General features: G+C 41.5%; 1 protein-coding gene across 2 annotated transcripts in view; it reads right to left on the reverse strand.

Annotated features, from left to right (window-relative positions):
* Positions 1-202: 202 nt before the first annotated feature.
* Samd12 (sterile alpha motif domain containing 12) overlaps positions 203-13,995 on the reverse strand; it is a 384,995-nt gene continuing 371,202 nt past the window's right edge. For both annotated transcript variants that reach the window (XM_048802057.1, XM_048802055.1), the window contains exon 5: positions 203-8,304. In XM_048802057.1, the coding sequence (XP_048658014.1) occupies positions 8,282-8,304 (23 nt within the window). In that variant the 3' untranslated portion in view covers positions 203-8,281. The remainder of the gene's footprint in view (positions 8,305-13,995) is intronic.

Below are 13,995 nucleotides of genomic sequence, written 5' to 3' on the forward strand. Positions count from 1 at the left end.
GGAAACACAGCATAATTGAGGACAATTTTCCACCATGAATTGCATCATTAGCTAACACAGGGAAAGTGAAATGCTGTTAACTTTTCTTTTTCTTCTGCAAAGCTGATGAGCTGAAGAAAATAGAAATGAAAAGTTTAATGTAATTTTTTTTTTTTGCAGGATGTATGTTGAAAATCAGAATCAAAACACTTTTACACGGTAATAGAAATCCCACATTTTAATACATTGCCATGCACATAAGGAGTCAAGTAATGCTGAATACAAAATAGTCAAATATACAAAATGATAAAGCAGATTTTCAAGCCTGATAGAGATCATGCTCACGGATACAAGGGGGCAAAAATCTGTACAGTTTCATTTTTATCAATTTAAAAAGAATCATGCCCCCAGTTCTTCTTGAGGAAAACCCAAAACAGAAGGAAATATTATAAGAAAATAGAAAGAAGACCCAAAGGGAATTGGCAAGTTGATAGCTGCTTAAGATACAGAAATCAGTGGTTCAAAATTGTGGTGCACAATAATTCTTATGTTTAGAGAAAAAAAGATTCTAAACATCTTAGGCCCTGGGAATCCAGGGAATGAATGTGAACATCCAACAGAGAAGGCACTCTTGTTTGGCCGATAACTTGGTTGTGTCCTCCTAAGTCTGGGTGTGGGAGTCTTCCTAGGGTGCATAGAGAGAGAAAAGCACTACAGTGTGGGCAATGAATAAGGGAAATGCTTATTTCATTAACCACTCTTGGGAGACCAACAGAACTCAGACTTCTCATTTAACTGCTCACTTAAGGAAGCTATAAAAATGTCTACCATCTACACAGGCTTCTGTGTTATGAAATGTGCTTTTTAGCCAGGTTAGTTTGAAAAGAATGAACCAGGTTTTCTTTTCTTTTTTTTTTTTTTTTTTAAGTCAGATTCCCTCCTCATATTCTGTAAGGAATGCATTGGTCTTATATTTAATTCACATTGTGTTTTTTTTTTCCTTCCTCTTGCTCTCCTCAAATGAATACTAATTCACAATACGCAGTTTCTCCTCCTGGAGGAAGCTTGGTGTCTGTCTCTCCATCCCATGGCCCTCAGCTAGTCAACTTCATACTCTCATGGGGGACTATCCCTGGGTCCTGGTGCTCTGAGCCTTTGGGAGGTGGAGAGGTGGAGATGAAGGGACACCTTGGAATGGGCTCTACATTCCCAAATACTGGAAAAAGCATATGTGTGTATGTAAAATGGTGATTGTTACTTTCGCATCATTCTTTCTTTTTCCTTTCTAAATCCCAGAAATACAAGCTTTGAGGAGAAAAACCTCATGTTAGGAAAGATGTCATTAAATAAAGCCCATAATCCAGCTTGCCATGATAATTCTGCATGCATTGGTGGAGTGGGATAGCTTCTCTCGTCAGCTCCATTTAGTCTCCAAATAACCTGGTCTGCTGAGCAGGGACAGAGCATCCCAGACAAGTGGAGGCCCAGGGAGACTGGGCAATTTCCGTTAGTCCAGCGTTCTCAAATTCGGACCATTTTATTGCCCTTATCAGAGCAGTGCCAATCCCTACAAAGTCCTAAGAATAACTCAAGTATATAAACCACAACAGATCAATATTTTCTTTTCTCAGGTGCTTTTTACTGCTAATATGTAATTTTGTTACAATATTGATCTTTTCTAAAATTTTGTATAAAGCTATTTAATTTAGTGCCTAATGATATTAAATAGTTGGATTAACTGGAACTACAGTAGTGTGATTTAGTGATATGAGAGTTTCAGTGGAATTAGTTTCTAAACATTTTTGCTGGCTTGGTTTTTTAGGAGATCAGTTACTTCTGCCCAATCATGACTGAGGCTCACAGTGCAGAGTCAAGAGTCTGCTATTATTCAGCTCTTTGCAATGCAAGCCTCTTTTACTAGCCAAACCTCAGTCTCCTCAAACATGGCCTTGTAAGGACAGTATTTCCCTATTGGTGGAGGAGAAACTATACAGAGTAGAGAGAGTGCCTTACGGTTGGTTGCCTGGTGTGAGTTTAAGCAAATGGAATTCCCTCCTGTCCCCAGTGGGGACCAACACCTACCGCAGAGGTTATAGCTTCTGCTTGCTGGTTATCAGAGGTGGGCGAGGGATAAGAAGGAAAAGGAAGGGCTAAGGCTGTAGCTCAGTGGTAGAGAGCACTTGCCTAACTTGCCTAGCTTGTGTAGGACCCTAGGTTCTATTCCAAGGGCGGGGGGGAAAGAAGAGAGAGAGAGGGAGAAAATGAGAAAGACAAAAGTACCAGCACTAAAACATGGCTGAAATATGGACAACCTCCCTGTCTCACATTTCCCTCAGTATCTACCTGTATCCAGGGGCCTCTTCAATGTGCCCATGAAAACCCCTTAGCTGGTATGTGGGGAAACATGCATTATCTAGAATCTAGACACAGGAATTGCCAAAAGCTGCCAGCTTGGATTCATAAGCAGCTCCCAATGCAGACAAAATGTAGTTAATTGTGGTTTTAAAAAACACTGAAAATAGATACAAAAGAACTAGAACTGATTCAGGGATCCTAGAATCAAGGACCGTGGCAGTGTTAAAATTCTAAATCTTATTTTTGCAATTGTGTTTGAGCTTAAAAGGTGTTTCTGTGGCATCTGTGCTATTTTAGAGGATGGGCTAAGCTCTGAGCAGATGGCAGAAGAGAATTCTCAGTTTGTGGGGCAGGAGCAAGCTCTGTGGTTGGAGGCACTTAATAGCAAGCAAAGTTTTCTTCAAAGTTATTTTCCAAATGAGTTTCCCCACCCCAAGTGAAATAATGATCGAATAAGAGTTTACTGTTTTTTTTTTTTTTTTTTTTAGCATAAAGTGTTTTAATATATTTTCACAGAATTTGAGAGGGGTGGAGGTGATTAAATGCAATCCCACATAACAGAACTGTGAACTCTGGCACATCAACCCAACCTGGAATTCTACATCTGGTAGCTATGTGTATGCTGATGTGGCCAAACTATTCAAAACCAACTATTAATTTCTTGATCCAAACAACTAAAATTTCTTTTTCTTTTTTTTCTTGTGGTGCTGGGGCTTGAACCCAGGGCCTTCTGCATGTGAGGAAAGCACTCTACCAACTGAGCTTTATCTCTAGCCCCCAAACAACTGAATTTTTAAAAGCCTATGAAAAATGTGTCAGGCAAACAGCAATGTCTTCAGGGTTATAATCATTTTAGGTATGAGTATCTCCAAGGTCAGATTAATTTAATTGAATAATCTTTTTATAGTTCACAGTAGGTAGGGCTGTTTCTGATACTGCATGCTAGGCAGAAGGCCTGGGTTTCAGAGTCTTTCTAAGTCTCCTGGGTATGTCTGAGGGTTGGGAAGCAATCACGAAATAAACAACAACAAAGTGAAACTCCCAAACTATTGGCATCACAATATGCAGATTTTGTGTGATTATGAACAATGTCTAATAGCAACAACACTTTGTGATGTCACCCACCCAACTGCAGTCCAACACAAGACATAGGGTGACGGATTATAATTTAAGAGTAGGCTGTTTGTGCCTTTTCATGCTGGATGTAATTAGGAGAGGGAGGCTCTGATCTCGGAATGCTTGGGGTGCTTCAAGATTTTTAAATAGCCTTATGTGGCAAATGAAACTTCAGTTTTGCAAAACCTTTTACACTTGTTCCTTGGAAGCCATCTCTTAGTCATTTTGCCGCTGGGTGAGAGGACTAGAACGGGCTCATGCCTGATGACTCTTTCCTTTTGCATTGGTTGCTGATAAATTTTACCCTAAAATTTTTAGAAACAGTGACTGTCTGCTCCTACTCCCCTGCCCAGGATTTCACCTGTGGAACGAAGGAATGGGCAGAAGACACCAGTATTGACACTGTCCCTTCAGCCACCTTCTCGGATGAGAAGCATCTATGTTGTTGTTCTTTTTATTAAGGTGTGGCAGAACCCGCCTGTGCTCTTGACCAGCACAGCTTTCAAATTAATGTACCCTGTCTCCTGAATATTGAAAGTCACTGGAGCAAAAATAATGGAAATATAGCCCTCTTTTACCTTGAAGCTGCCAGGGGAATCCACAGGACAGTTCTCGGGCTCCAGGATTAGATGCGGATTTAAGGAGAGGAGGGGCAAACCCTGCCTGTCTTTGAAATAGAGTCTCCAGCTGTGCCCCAGTAGGAACATCTCCTGGCCTGTCCCCTCCCTGATCCCTCCATTTAGTTTTGATGATCAGGGCTGACCAGTCCCCTCCTAGAGATGAGAATTCCACTGCTGTTTGGGCAGATAGCAGTCACCAAGGTCAAGCTTAAGAAGGAATTATTAGTCAGGACTGGGCAAAAACAAAACAAAAAAAAAAAAGGTGAGGACTCTGTTTTTCTATTCAAGTTCTTTAGAGAATGCTTGAAATCTACCCACAGCACTATGTTAAAAGAAAGAGATGAAAAGGAAAAAAAGAAAATCACACACGCATAGGAAACAAAGCCAAGGGAGAGGTGAATAGAAACAGCCTTTGGGGAATAAAGGAATTTCTGTCACTTTCAAAGATTAGATTTTTAAGGGTCTATGGCAGCTTTAAGTCTAGTTGTCAAGTAGCAAAATTACTCTAAAGAATGAGGAGGAAAACATCTCAAAGATGGAGGCTGCAAATGCTCTAGAAGAGGAGGGCTGAGTAAAACGAAAGTGCTCAGGGGGTCCGGAAACTTTAGCTTCCCTGAGACTTTTATTGTTACCACCCCAAATCAGTTATGTGACATTTGCAGGCAAAGAAAGCATTTGCAAATAGAAAGGGTGGGGGCTTTAGAAGTTTTTATCCTTAGTTTATATTCTCTTGGAAGGTTGATCTCTCTTTTTACCTGGAAGAAATAAAAATGGTGCATTTCCCTCAGAACCAAGGACCATAAGCCTCTCTACTTGGGCAACTGCAAAGTGACTCTGGGTGGGGAACTCTTTAGGGGATAAAGGAATTCATCTATGTCTTTACTTTCTGGAAGTCGAAGTCAAATCTGTGGGGACACACCTCGCAGAGCCTGCGCAAGGACTGGAAGGAAGGCCATTCCCCATAAGGAGAGCTGATATGTCCCTTATCCCCCAGGCATGTCTCAAGCTACTGAAGTGATCTGCTTTTACTGGAGCAGAACCACCAATGCTCTGCATATTTAAATTCAGTTCTGGAGCTGGGACAAGCTAATCCCCTTGGCACCCTGGAGAGTCTGATAATTATTCATTTCTGTTCATTCCCAAGACTGCCTTCCCTGCACAAGTGTGGGTGTGAGCCTTTTAATAAAAGGTGTAGCACAGGTTTAAGTAAAAGTTAAGCATCAACAGTTTACAGCCCTTACACATCAAAATATTTATCCCTTAGCTCCCCATCTCTTGCTTCTTACTAAACAAAACTCACTGCATAGCCATTTCTGAATTTCTGGGAGGTAAAATTCTGCACAAGCGTGCGTGCACGCACGCGCGCACGTGCACACACACACACACACACACACATATTCCCCTTGGGAAAAAGGTATAGGTCAGCAGGAAGCAGCATGGGAAATCTCAGAGGATCACCATGGAAGCCAGAGGCTATGAACAAAGTCACTTCTCCATTTTGCTGGTTTAGCTTGTGACTGCTCAGATTTTATTCCACCACGTCTCCAAAGCTATGCCCCCAAATAATTTCAAACAGAGGTGGGCAGTTTGGAAAACAGGAGTAGTCATACGCAAGTAAGTGGTGTATGCCAGGCATAAAGGTATTTTTAGACACCATCTTCAACTGAGTTCTTTGATGGTCATTTTTACATTTGCCTTCTCCCATCTCCACCTTTCCCCATTGTCTTTTCAGTAATTATCTAGCACTCTTTTGACTCAAAAAAAAAAAAATGTAAGCTAGGAAACTCTATTTATTTAATATGTTCAGACTTTTAAAGCCAAAGTATCAATGCACCCCACCACTTAGTGAGTATCTGCACCATAAAGCATGTCCAATTTTCCAAGAGTGTAGTAGTGTAGTCCCAGGATGTCCCTGGCTGGACCAGTTCATTCCCAGCTACAATATCTCAGCACCTGGCAGTAGTTCTTTAGGATTCATCACATCCAATTCATTGTCCTCAGGACTCATTATAGAATTGGAGCTTTAGAGAATCCAGCATAGTGATCAATGGCTGTGTCTATATAAAGGAAGGATGGGGAAACAGGTGACCAGGGTGGATTTCAAGGAGAGTAACCTGAAAGCTGCTCTGGGAAGCTCTAACCAGCTCAATCTGGAAGGGCTGGCTGTACAGGAAGGGTACATATAATGTGCTATGGTGCTGTCCACTCCTTCAGGCAAGGGACCTGCCTGCTGCCGTGTGCATCTTCCTGGGTTAATCTGGCAGAGAGTGAATGCTGTCTGAATTCAGTTTTCATTGTGGAAGAGTGGGGAAGGGACAGTGTTTGGGAAGAGGAGGTACAGTTTTAGAAGGGCAGGAGAGTCTGCCTGGTACGCTGCAGTGGTCCCAGCTCAAAGATTGGCTCATGGTAGATACTCAAATGCTGGCTGAATTAAGAAAGGACTGGAAGGACAGAGAAGTCTTGCTGTTGGAACTAGGCCTCAAGAGACGGGCAATGGAGATAGGGATGTTATATCCTGAGGCACTGACAGTCAGAATTTGACCTCCTAATTCTGAATTTGTAGAGTCTTATGGTTTGCTGTGGGCCCTGTGGTCCTGATATTGACACGTCAGAGGGTCAGATCTCAGTGGTGACTGGAACTTCTCTGAGTTCCCTCTTGGACACCCCTTCTGTGGCTTTACAGTCTGACAGGCTTGTGGTCCAAATCACATCTGGATCTCTCTCCCTTTCATGAACCCCAAGTGGAGACAGTGAGGACTCAAGGAACCCCAAAATGCCCTGCTCACTTGTGCTGGAAGGGGTCCAGATGCTGTCACATCTATTTTAAAGAGAAATCTCTGATGCCTTTCGGCCTCGGGCGGGGGTAGTAGGCACACAGAACATACTCTGCTGAGGTTTTCATTCAGCCAACTTTGTATCCAGGGAAAAATGAGCTAAAATAAAATATAGGTCCAGTCAGTATCAAAGACAAGCTACAAGTCACTGAGTAGACAGTTCCTAAGACTGTGCTTTGTTATTAGAGAGTGAAAAAAAAATTAGTCATGAATAAAATCCCAGAAAGGATTAAAAGGGAGTAGAAGGTTCTATGCTGAGTAAGGAACCTAGTGTGGGACTGAACCTTTCCTTCTTTAGGCACAAAGGGGTCACTTGATACTGTTTCTCTTCAGAGAATTGTGATTGAACTTGACTTAGAATTTTTTCCACTGTTTAAGTGGGATCTCACACAGGAAAATTGCATTTTGCTGCCCTTGGCATCTATGGTCTTTAATTAAAAAGAAGGCCATCCTCCTTCTCTATAGAATGAGAAAATATGTACATTGGCCAAAGAGAAGCCTCCTGTACTTGAGTATTTGTATGTACATGTGTTAAGTTGTGCCTTGGTATAAGGAACCAACAGCTTCAGTGTTCCAATCCCCCAGGCAAGCTCCTACTTCCCTTTGGTGTTACAAGTAACCCGGTTATTCAGTAAAGTGTCAAGAGGTTAGGTCTAACAGTATTGTGGCCATATTTACACCAACCTACCACAAACGACTGGGGAATATGCTAGTAGTAGAGCTTATCTTGGACAGTCTGAGCCAGAAATAAGACAAGATTTATAAAAGAAAAAACAAAATACTTGTATTCCTACATGTACCAAACGTGCTAATTCATCTCAGCGTAGTGTTCTTTTATAAAGTGCTTCAGAGTTGGACAGAATACCTTTGGACATCATAACTAACATAACCAAGACACGTTTACATTCCTATCAGGGCATAATATTGTGAACACTTCCACTGAGAATGCAGAACTGCTGTAATTTTTTTTCTAAAACATCATGCCATCTGCACACATAATAAAATAATCCAGTAGTTGCCATGCTAAAACAGGACTGGTAGTGATGGGCACAGACAGTGCCCCAAAGGGAACTTGAGTTATGCACAGTGATGAAAACTGGAAGCCATCTTCCAGTGAAGGGTCTGCCAATGACCACTTGGAACAAATTGGCACTGTATAATTATGCACCTCATTTAAAAATCCACAGCAAACTAAGATTTTTTTTTTCCCAAAGCTTATAATCTTGACTGAGTGGGTGTTTTTTCATTTAATCCGGTTTATCTGTCAATGCTCCAAGGATCTCTTCCGGCAGGGCCATAAGTTAGTCTTTCTGTGGGGAGCAGGCAGGCCATGTTCATACCAACTGGCAGGACAGCAGCTTGGAAGGCTAACCGTGTTTATGGAGAACCCTCGGCTGAGGCTGCAAGAAGAAAAAGGAGGAAATGTGGTGAGTTACTTCCTTTCTGCTCCCAGATACTGACATGTAGCAATTATCTTATTCAAACAAACCCTAACACCCTTAGGTCAAAGAGAAAGCTCTAGCCAGGATGGTGGTTACTCAACTGAAGGGTGGATTTATGGTGGCTTGTGTTTATGGAATGTCCTTTCACCATTTGGCAGGGCATGGAAGACACCCATCTCAGAGGCGGGCCAAGCTGCCTGGAAGGAAGGAAATTGGCATCCAGCTCTGTGACGGGGACGTGGGTTGGGAAACCATTTCACATTTGTGGGGTTCATGCATGTACTTGACCTGGGGGAAGATCAGACCTGGGAAGGGTATGAGGCTTTTCGGGGGGGTGGGGTGGAGGGATGGTTTCATGCATCGGGAAAATGGTCTGGGATGAAGCCTATAAGGATATATTGGAAGTAGTATGGCTGGAACTTGAGTTTGTTTGTTAAAAAGTCAGACTGGTTGAGCAGGTTAGGGACTAGGAAGAGAAAGTCATTAAAACTGACAAGAGATTGAACTATTTGAATTGCAACTCTGCTCATGTTTGGTCTTGGGAATGCTGGTACAAATATATTTTCCTGATTTAAAATCTTTAATTTTCCTATTATTTTTATCTGGGTACTTCCTATAGTTCCCTATGCTCAGATCTCATATAATTCATTATTATACAAATACAACTATTTTGCTCAGAAAAATATTAATATAGTCTCATTTAGTACACAAAACTATTGGGCAATGAGAGAGAAGGACACTAAGAGTTGTTGATGTAAAAGAAAAAAAACTACTAAGTTTCAAATCAAACTGGTTCTTCAAAAGAGAGAATATATATACAAACTTGCTACTTCTGAGAAAATGCAAAATTAAGAGGTACAAATAAATGTATTAAATATCAAATAAAACTACACACTTCCGATAAGGTTGTAATGTAAGTGGAATACTAATATAATGCTGATGGCATTGTACACTAAAAAAATAATGTCAATTTATTTAAAAATATTAAAAAATTATATTTCTCAATCCGGTGACCCCCAAAGGAAATAATTTTATGAAAGATGATATATTTACATATATGTAACCTAGAAGTTATTTATAATAGAGTAAAAATTGGAACAACCAGATTCCTATTGTTGAAAATTTAGGTTAAGTAAATAATGATAACTTAATAAGATAGATGAGCTGGGCACAGTGGCATACGCCTGTAATCCCAGCGGCTAGGGAGGCTGAGACAGGAGGATTTCAAGTTCAAAGCCTGTCTCAGCAAGTTATTGAGGCCCTAAATCACTCAGTGAGACCCTATCTCTAAATAAAATACAAAAAAGGACTGGGGATGTGGTTCAGTGGTTGAGTGCCCTCAGTACCAAAAAAAAAAAAAAAAAAGATGGATGATTACGTAGTCATTAAAGTAACACTAATTACGATGATTATGGAGCAACTTGATAAACAGTTATGATAAGCTACAGTATATACTGACACACCTGCATGAGAAGAACTGTGAGTGAAAATGGTGCAGCTGCTAGGAGTTTTACTATTATCATGTTATTTTGCAAAATAGCCCCCCAAATTAGGCTCACAACACTGTAGACTTGACCCATATGTATTGACTGAATGAAGCATCATGATTATTTTCATTCTCTAATACTGTCTAGAAAATAAATACTTTACAGTTATTCTAAGAGATAATATTCTAGTATTATTGAAGGGGAGGCAGAGACCAATGGGAGTAAAACTCTTTGGTCCAGGTCAACTCACAAGGGAGCAGCACAGCTTGGAAGGACAGCAGAGATTTTCTAGGAAACCAATACAGGACATTATTCTTGAGACTTTTGCTAAAGTCAGATCTGGAAAATGGATGACACTAAAAATGACTATGAACTGAAATAAACATTATGAAGAGAATGATAATAAAGAGGCAGCCCTACGGGATCACTATACTTCAGATCCTTGCCAGCAATTGATAACTAGGTTTATCATCCAAATAACCATGGTGTTTTTGTTTTTGTTTTTGTTTTTTTTTTTTTTTGGTACTGGGGATTAAACCCAGGACTTCTTGCATGCCAGGCAAGAGCATTATCACTGAGCTATATTCCCAGCCCTTTTTAAATTTTATTTTTCTTTTTTTGGTTTTGTTTTGTTTTGGGACAGGGTCTTGCTAAGTTGCTTAGGGCCTCACTGAATTTCTAAGGCTGGCTTTAAACTTGAGATCCTCCTGCCTTAGCCTGCCAAGATGCTGGGATTAAAGGTGTGTGCCACCATGCCCAACCTCCAGCTCTTTTTAGAAATGCTGTTTTGAGGAAGAGTCTTGCTATGGCACAATCCCCTTTGCCATCTTTCCGGGACACTTAGTGATTCTCCATTGCTCTTGGATGTTTCTGCTGCCAGCACTCTGTTTGGAGTGGGTCATGGTGATGCATGGGCTCTATGTGAAAACAAGAGGGTCCCATTTACATCCTTAACATGAGACACGTGTTGGGTTCCATCCCTGTATGCTTCAGCCACCTTAGACTCCTTCCAGCTCCCTGTATACACTGGGTTGCTCCTGGCCTTTGCTCAGACTTTCCTTCCCTTTAAGACGGCTTGTGGGTTTACCCTCTGACAACAGTGAATCCCAACCCCTCCATCTTTCCAGGTCCCCTCAAAGTTCACTATGAAATCTTCTCTCCCTCTAGATACAGCTAGCTACTCTCTTCGTGAGCTAGTAAGATTTCTTAAACTTATTACCATATACTTTATTTTAATGTATCCAACACTCCCCTTACACTTTTTTTTTTTTTTGAGGGGCTAGAGATTGAAACCAGGGTCATAACCCTAGCCTACCTGTTCAACTTTTAAAAAAATATATTTTGATTAGTTTTTGATGGACCTTTATTTATTTATATGTGGTGCTGAGAATTAAACCCAGTACCTCACACAGGCTAGGCAAGCACTCTACCACTGAGCCACAACTCCAGCCCCCCTCTTCAACTTTTTGAAGGTGGTTTCAATGAATTATTGGGCCTTCCTAATGCAATATAGAGTGTCATGTATACAGAAAGTGCTTAATAAATCTTTGTGAAATTAAGAAAGAATGCTGTTAGAGAAAAATCTTTGTGTGTGTGTTTGTTGAATTCAGGAACTAATTTTGCATTCTTGGAATCAATCATCATTTCTGCCTAGAATCTGGCATGAGTAGGGAAGCTTTAGGAGCATGGGCTGTGACGGATCTCAGTTCACATCCCAGGCTCACCACATACCAGCTGTGTGATGCTGAAAACATGAATTTCTCCAAACCACAATTTCTTCACCTTTAAAATAGCAAGCAGACTCTCTACCTCATTGGGTTGCTGGGATGATAAAATGGGCTCAGATGATAAAGAACGCTCAGAGGTCAAGGCTTTGCACTCTCTGCCTGCCTGCAGAGGTCACGGTTACCATTTTGGCTTTCACTCTCCCCCAGAGTAGTACAGAGTTCAGAGACAGTTCCAATTAGGAGAGGGTGAAACACTTCAAGGGCAGCAAGGGGCTGCCTGGAGGCAAGGCAGCCCGCAGAGGGATCAGGAACAGATCTGGACTTGCTATCAGTTTCCCTGTTTCTCACTGCAGCAGCCAAGGGGCTGAAGGGCTTGGTAAGGGCAGGGAAGGAGAAAAGGTGCTGTGTTCCAGCAGCCCACATGCAATGGTCTGAAGGAAGGGAGCAGGACTTCAGTTCTTAAAAGGAGGTTCCGTGTCTTCATTCAGAAGGGAGGGGACTTGTCTTCCACCTGAAAGTGTCCTTTGTGGAAGTCAGGTTTGAGGTCTTTGGGGTGGGTCTAAATTGCACTGGGATGTGGGACAATGTGCATCAGGTATGAGATCCACAACTGCCCCAGCACAGCAGCTCATGAACAGAGCTCACATTTCCTGAGCAGCTACCCTGTGCCAACTACATTTCACAAGCAGTCACTCATTGCATCCTTGCCATCAGCTCTGAGGATTACACTACCCACTAACACAACTGGAGAAAACAAGGGCAGGTTCCTGAGCTTGTCACTGCTGTGCTCTGGTCTCCCACAGAACTGAGACTGGCACCCAGATCTGCTGTCACCACTAAGCTTTCCTGACTCTGTGAGAAGGAATGTGTGTGAGGAAAATGCAGGAAAGAAATCAAGTAACTGCTGGGTAAGAGTTCTCATTAACAATAAAAGTGGTTTGACCTAGAGAGTCGGTCCCTTTCTATTTAACAGTTCTTGTGTCTGGAGCAGTGGGTCCCATCTGGGTGCATTCTCTGTCCCTTGGGACAACTGGCAATATCTTCACACATTTCTGCTTGTCACACTTAAGAGGTACCACTGGCATCTAGTGGGTAGAGGTCAGGGACATAGCTAAACACCCTAGAATGTGCAGGAGAGCCCCCACAGCAAAGAACGACCCAGCTTACAATGTCAACAGTGCTGAGGTTGGTTTAGCAGATATAGGTCCTTGTTTATTTTCTATTCTTGGTTGCGAGCCAAATACATCCCTCCCAAAATAGGCCAAGATAAAAACCAACCTAAGTGGGCCTCTTATATGTACAGGAAATAAGGTTAATTTCAAACCTCATTCCTCTCTTCTATCCATCATTTTCTCATTTTATTTGATTTTATATTCAGTGTAATCAAACCCTCTAATACTAAATCACTTCTAACTTCTAGAACCCTCACAGGCATACCGTCATATGAATCAAGATTGGATGATTTAGACAGGTATGCTCAATTAATTAATTAGTATGTATGGAAGAAGTTAGGAGATAAAAAAAAGAACAAAGCATGATTTATGTGGCAATAAAACTAAACTCTGCCATCAGCCCTTTTGGTGGGAAAAGTCATATGTCTTTTGGGTGGCAATGATTCCATTTCTGCCATTCCTTGACCCCAAAAGGTTGAAGGGGTATTTGCTCCCTGAGAGTATGATTAAGTAATCAACTTTACCTCTGACTACATGGAAATGATGGTCAGAATCTGAATGTGGGTAAAGGGTAACAATAGAACAAATGATGCCTATAAACTAGGATGTAACTCTCAAAATTCCCTGTCAACTGGGAACCATAATGAGTCTGTCATGGTTAGTTTTATGTGTCAGCTTGATTGGGTCACAGGGTGTCCAGATATTTGGTTAAACATTAATCTGGGTGTGTCTGTGAAGGTGTTTGTGGGTGAGATGGATGTTTGAGTTAGCAGACTGAGAAAAGCAGAGAGCCCTCCCTAATGTGGGTGGGCCTGTCTAACCCACAGAAGGTTTGAATAGAACACACCTATAAGGGATAATTCACTCTGTGTTTCTTTGAGCTGAGACTTTGGTCTATATCTGCCTTTTGACCCAGACTCAGACTGGAGCTATACCTTTGGCTCTTCTGGGTCTCCAGCTTGTGTATTTTGGGACTGCTTGTCATCCATAATGATGTGACCAATTTCTTATAATAAATCTCCTCTCTCTTTCTCATATCTGTCCATCCATCCATTTATTTGTCCATCCATCTATCCATCCATCCATACATCTATCCATCCATTTTGTTATTCTGTGTCTATGGGGAACTCTGAGTAACACGGAGTCTACAGACAACAATAACCTCGATACTAAGCACTATCATTAACCAAGTGCTTACCATGTGCCTAGCATCTTGCAAAAAACCTGCGTCCATTTTGAAGCAACCAAAGCAGATAGTACCAC

Source organism: Marmota marmota, unplaced genomic scaffold, assembly GCF_001458135.2.
Source record: "Marmota marmota marmota unplaced genomic scaffold, marMar, whole genome shotgun sequence".
Taxonomy (NCBI): domain Eukaryota; kingdom Metazoa; phylum Chordata; class Mammalia; order Rodentia; family Sciuridae; genus Marmota; species Marmota marmota.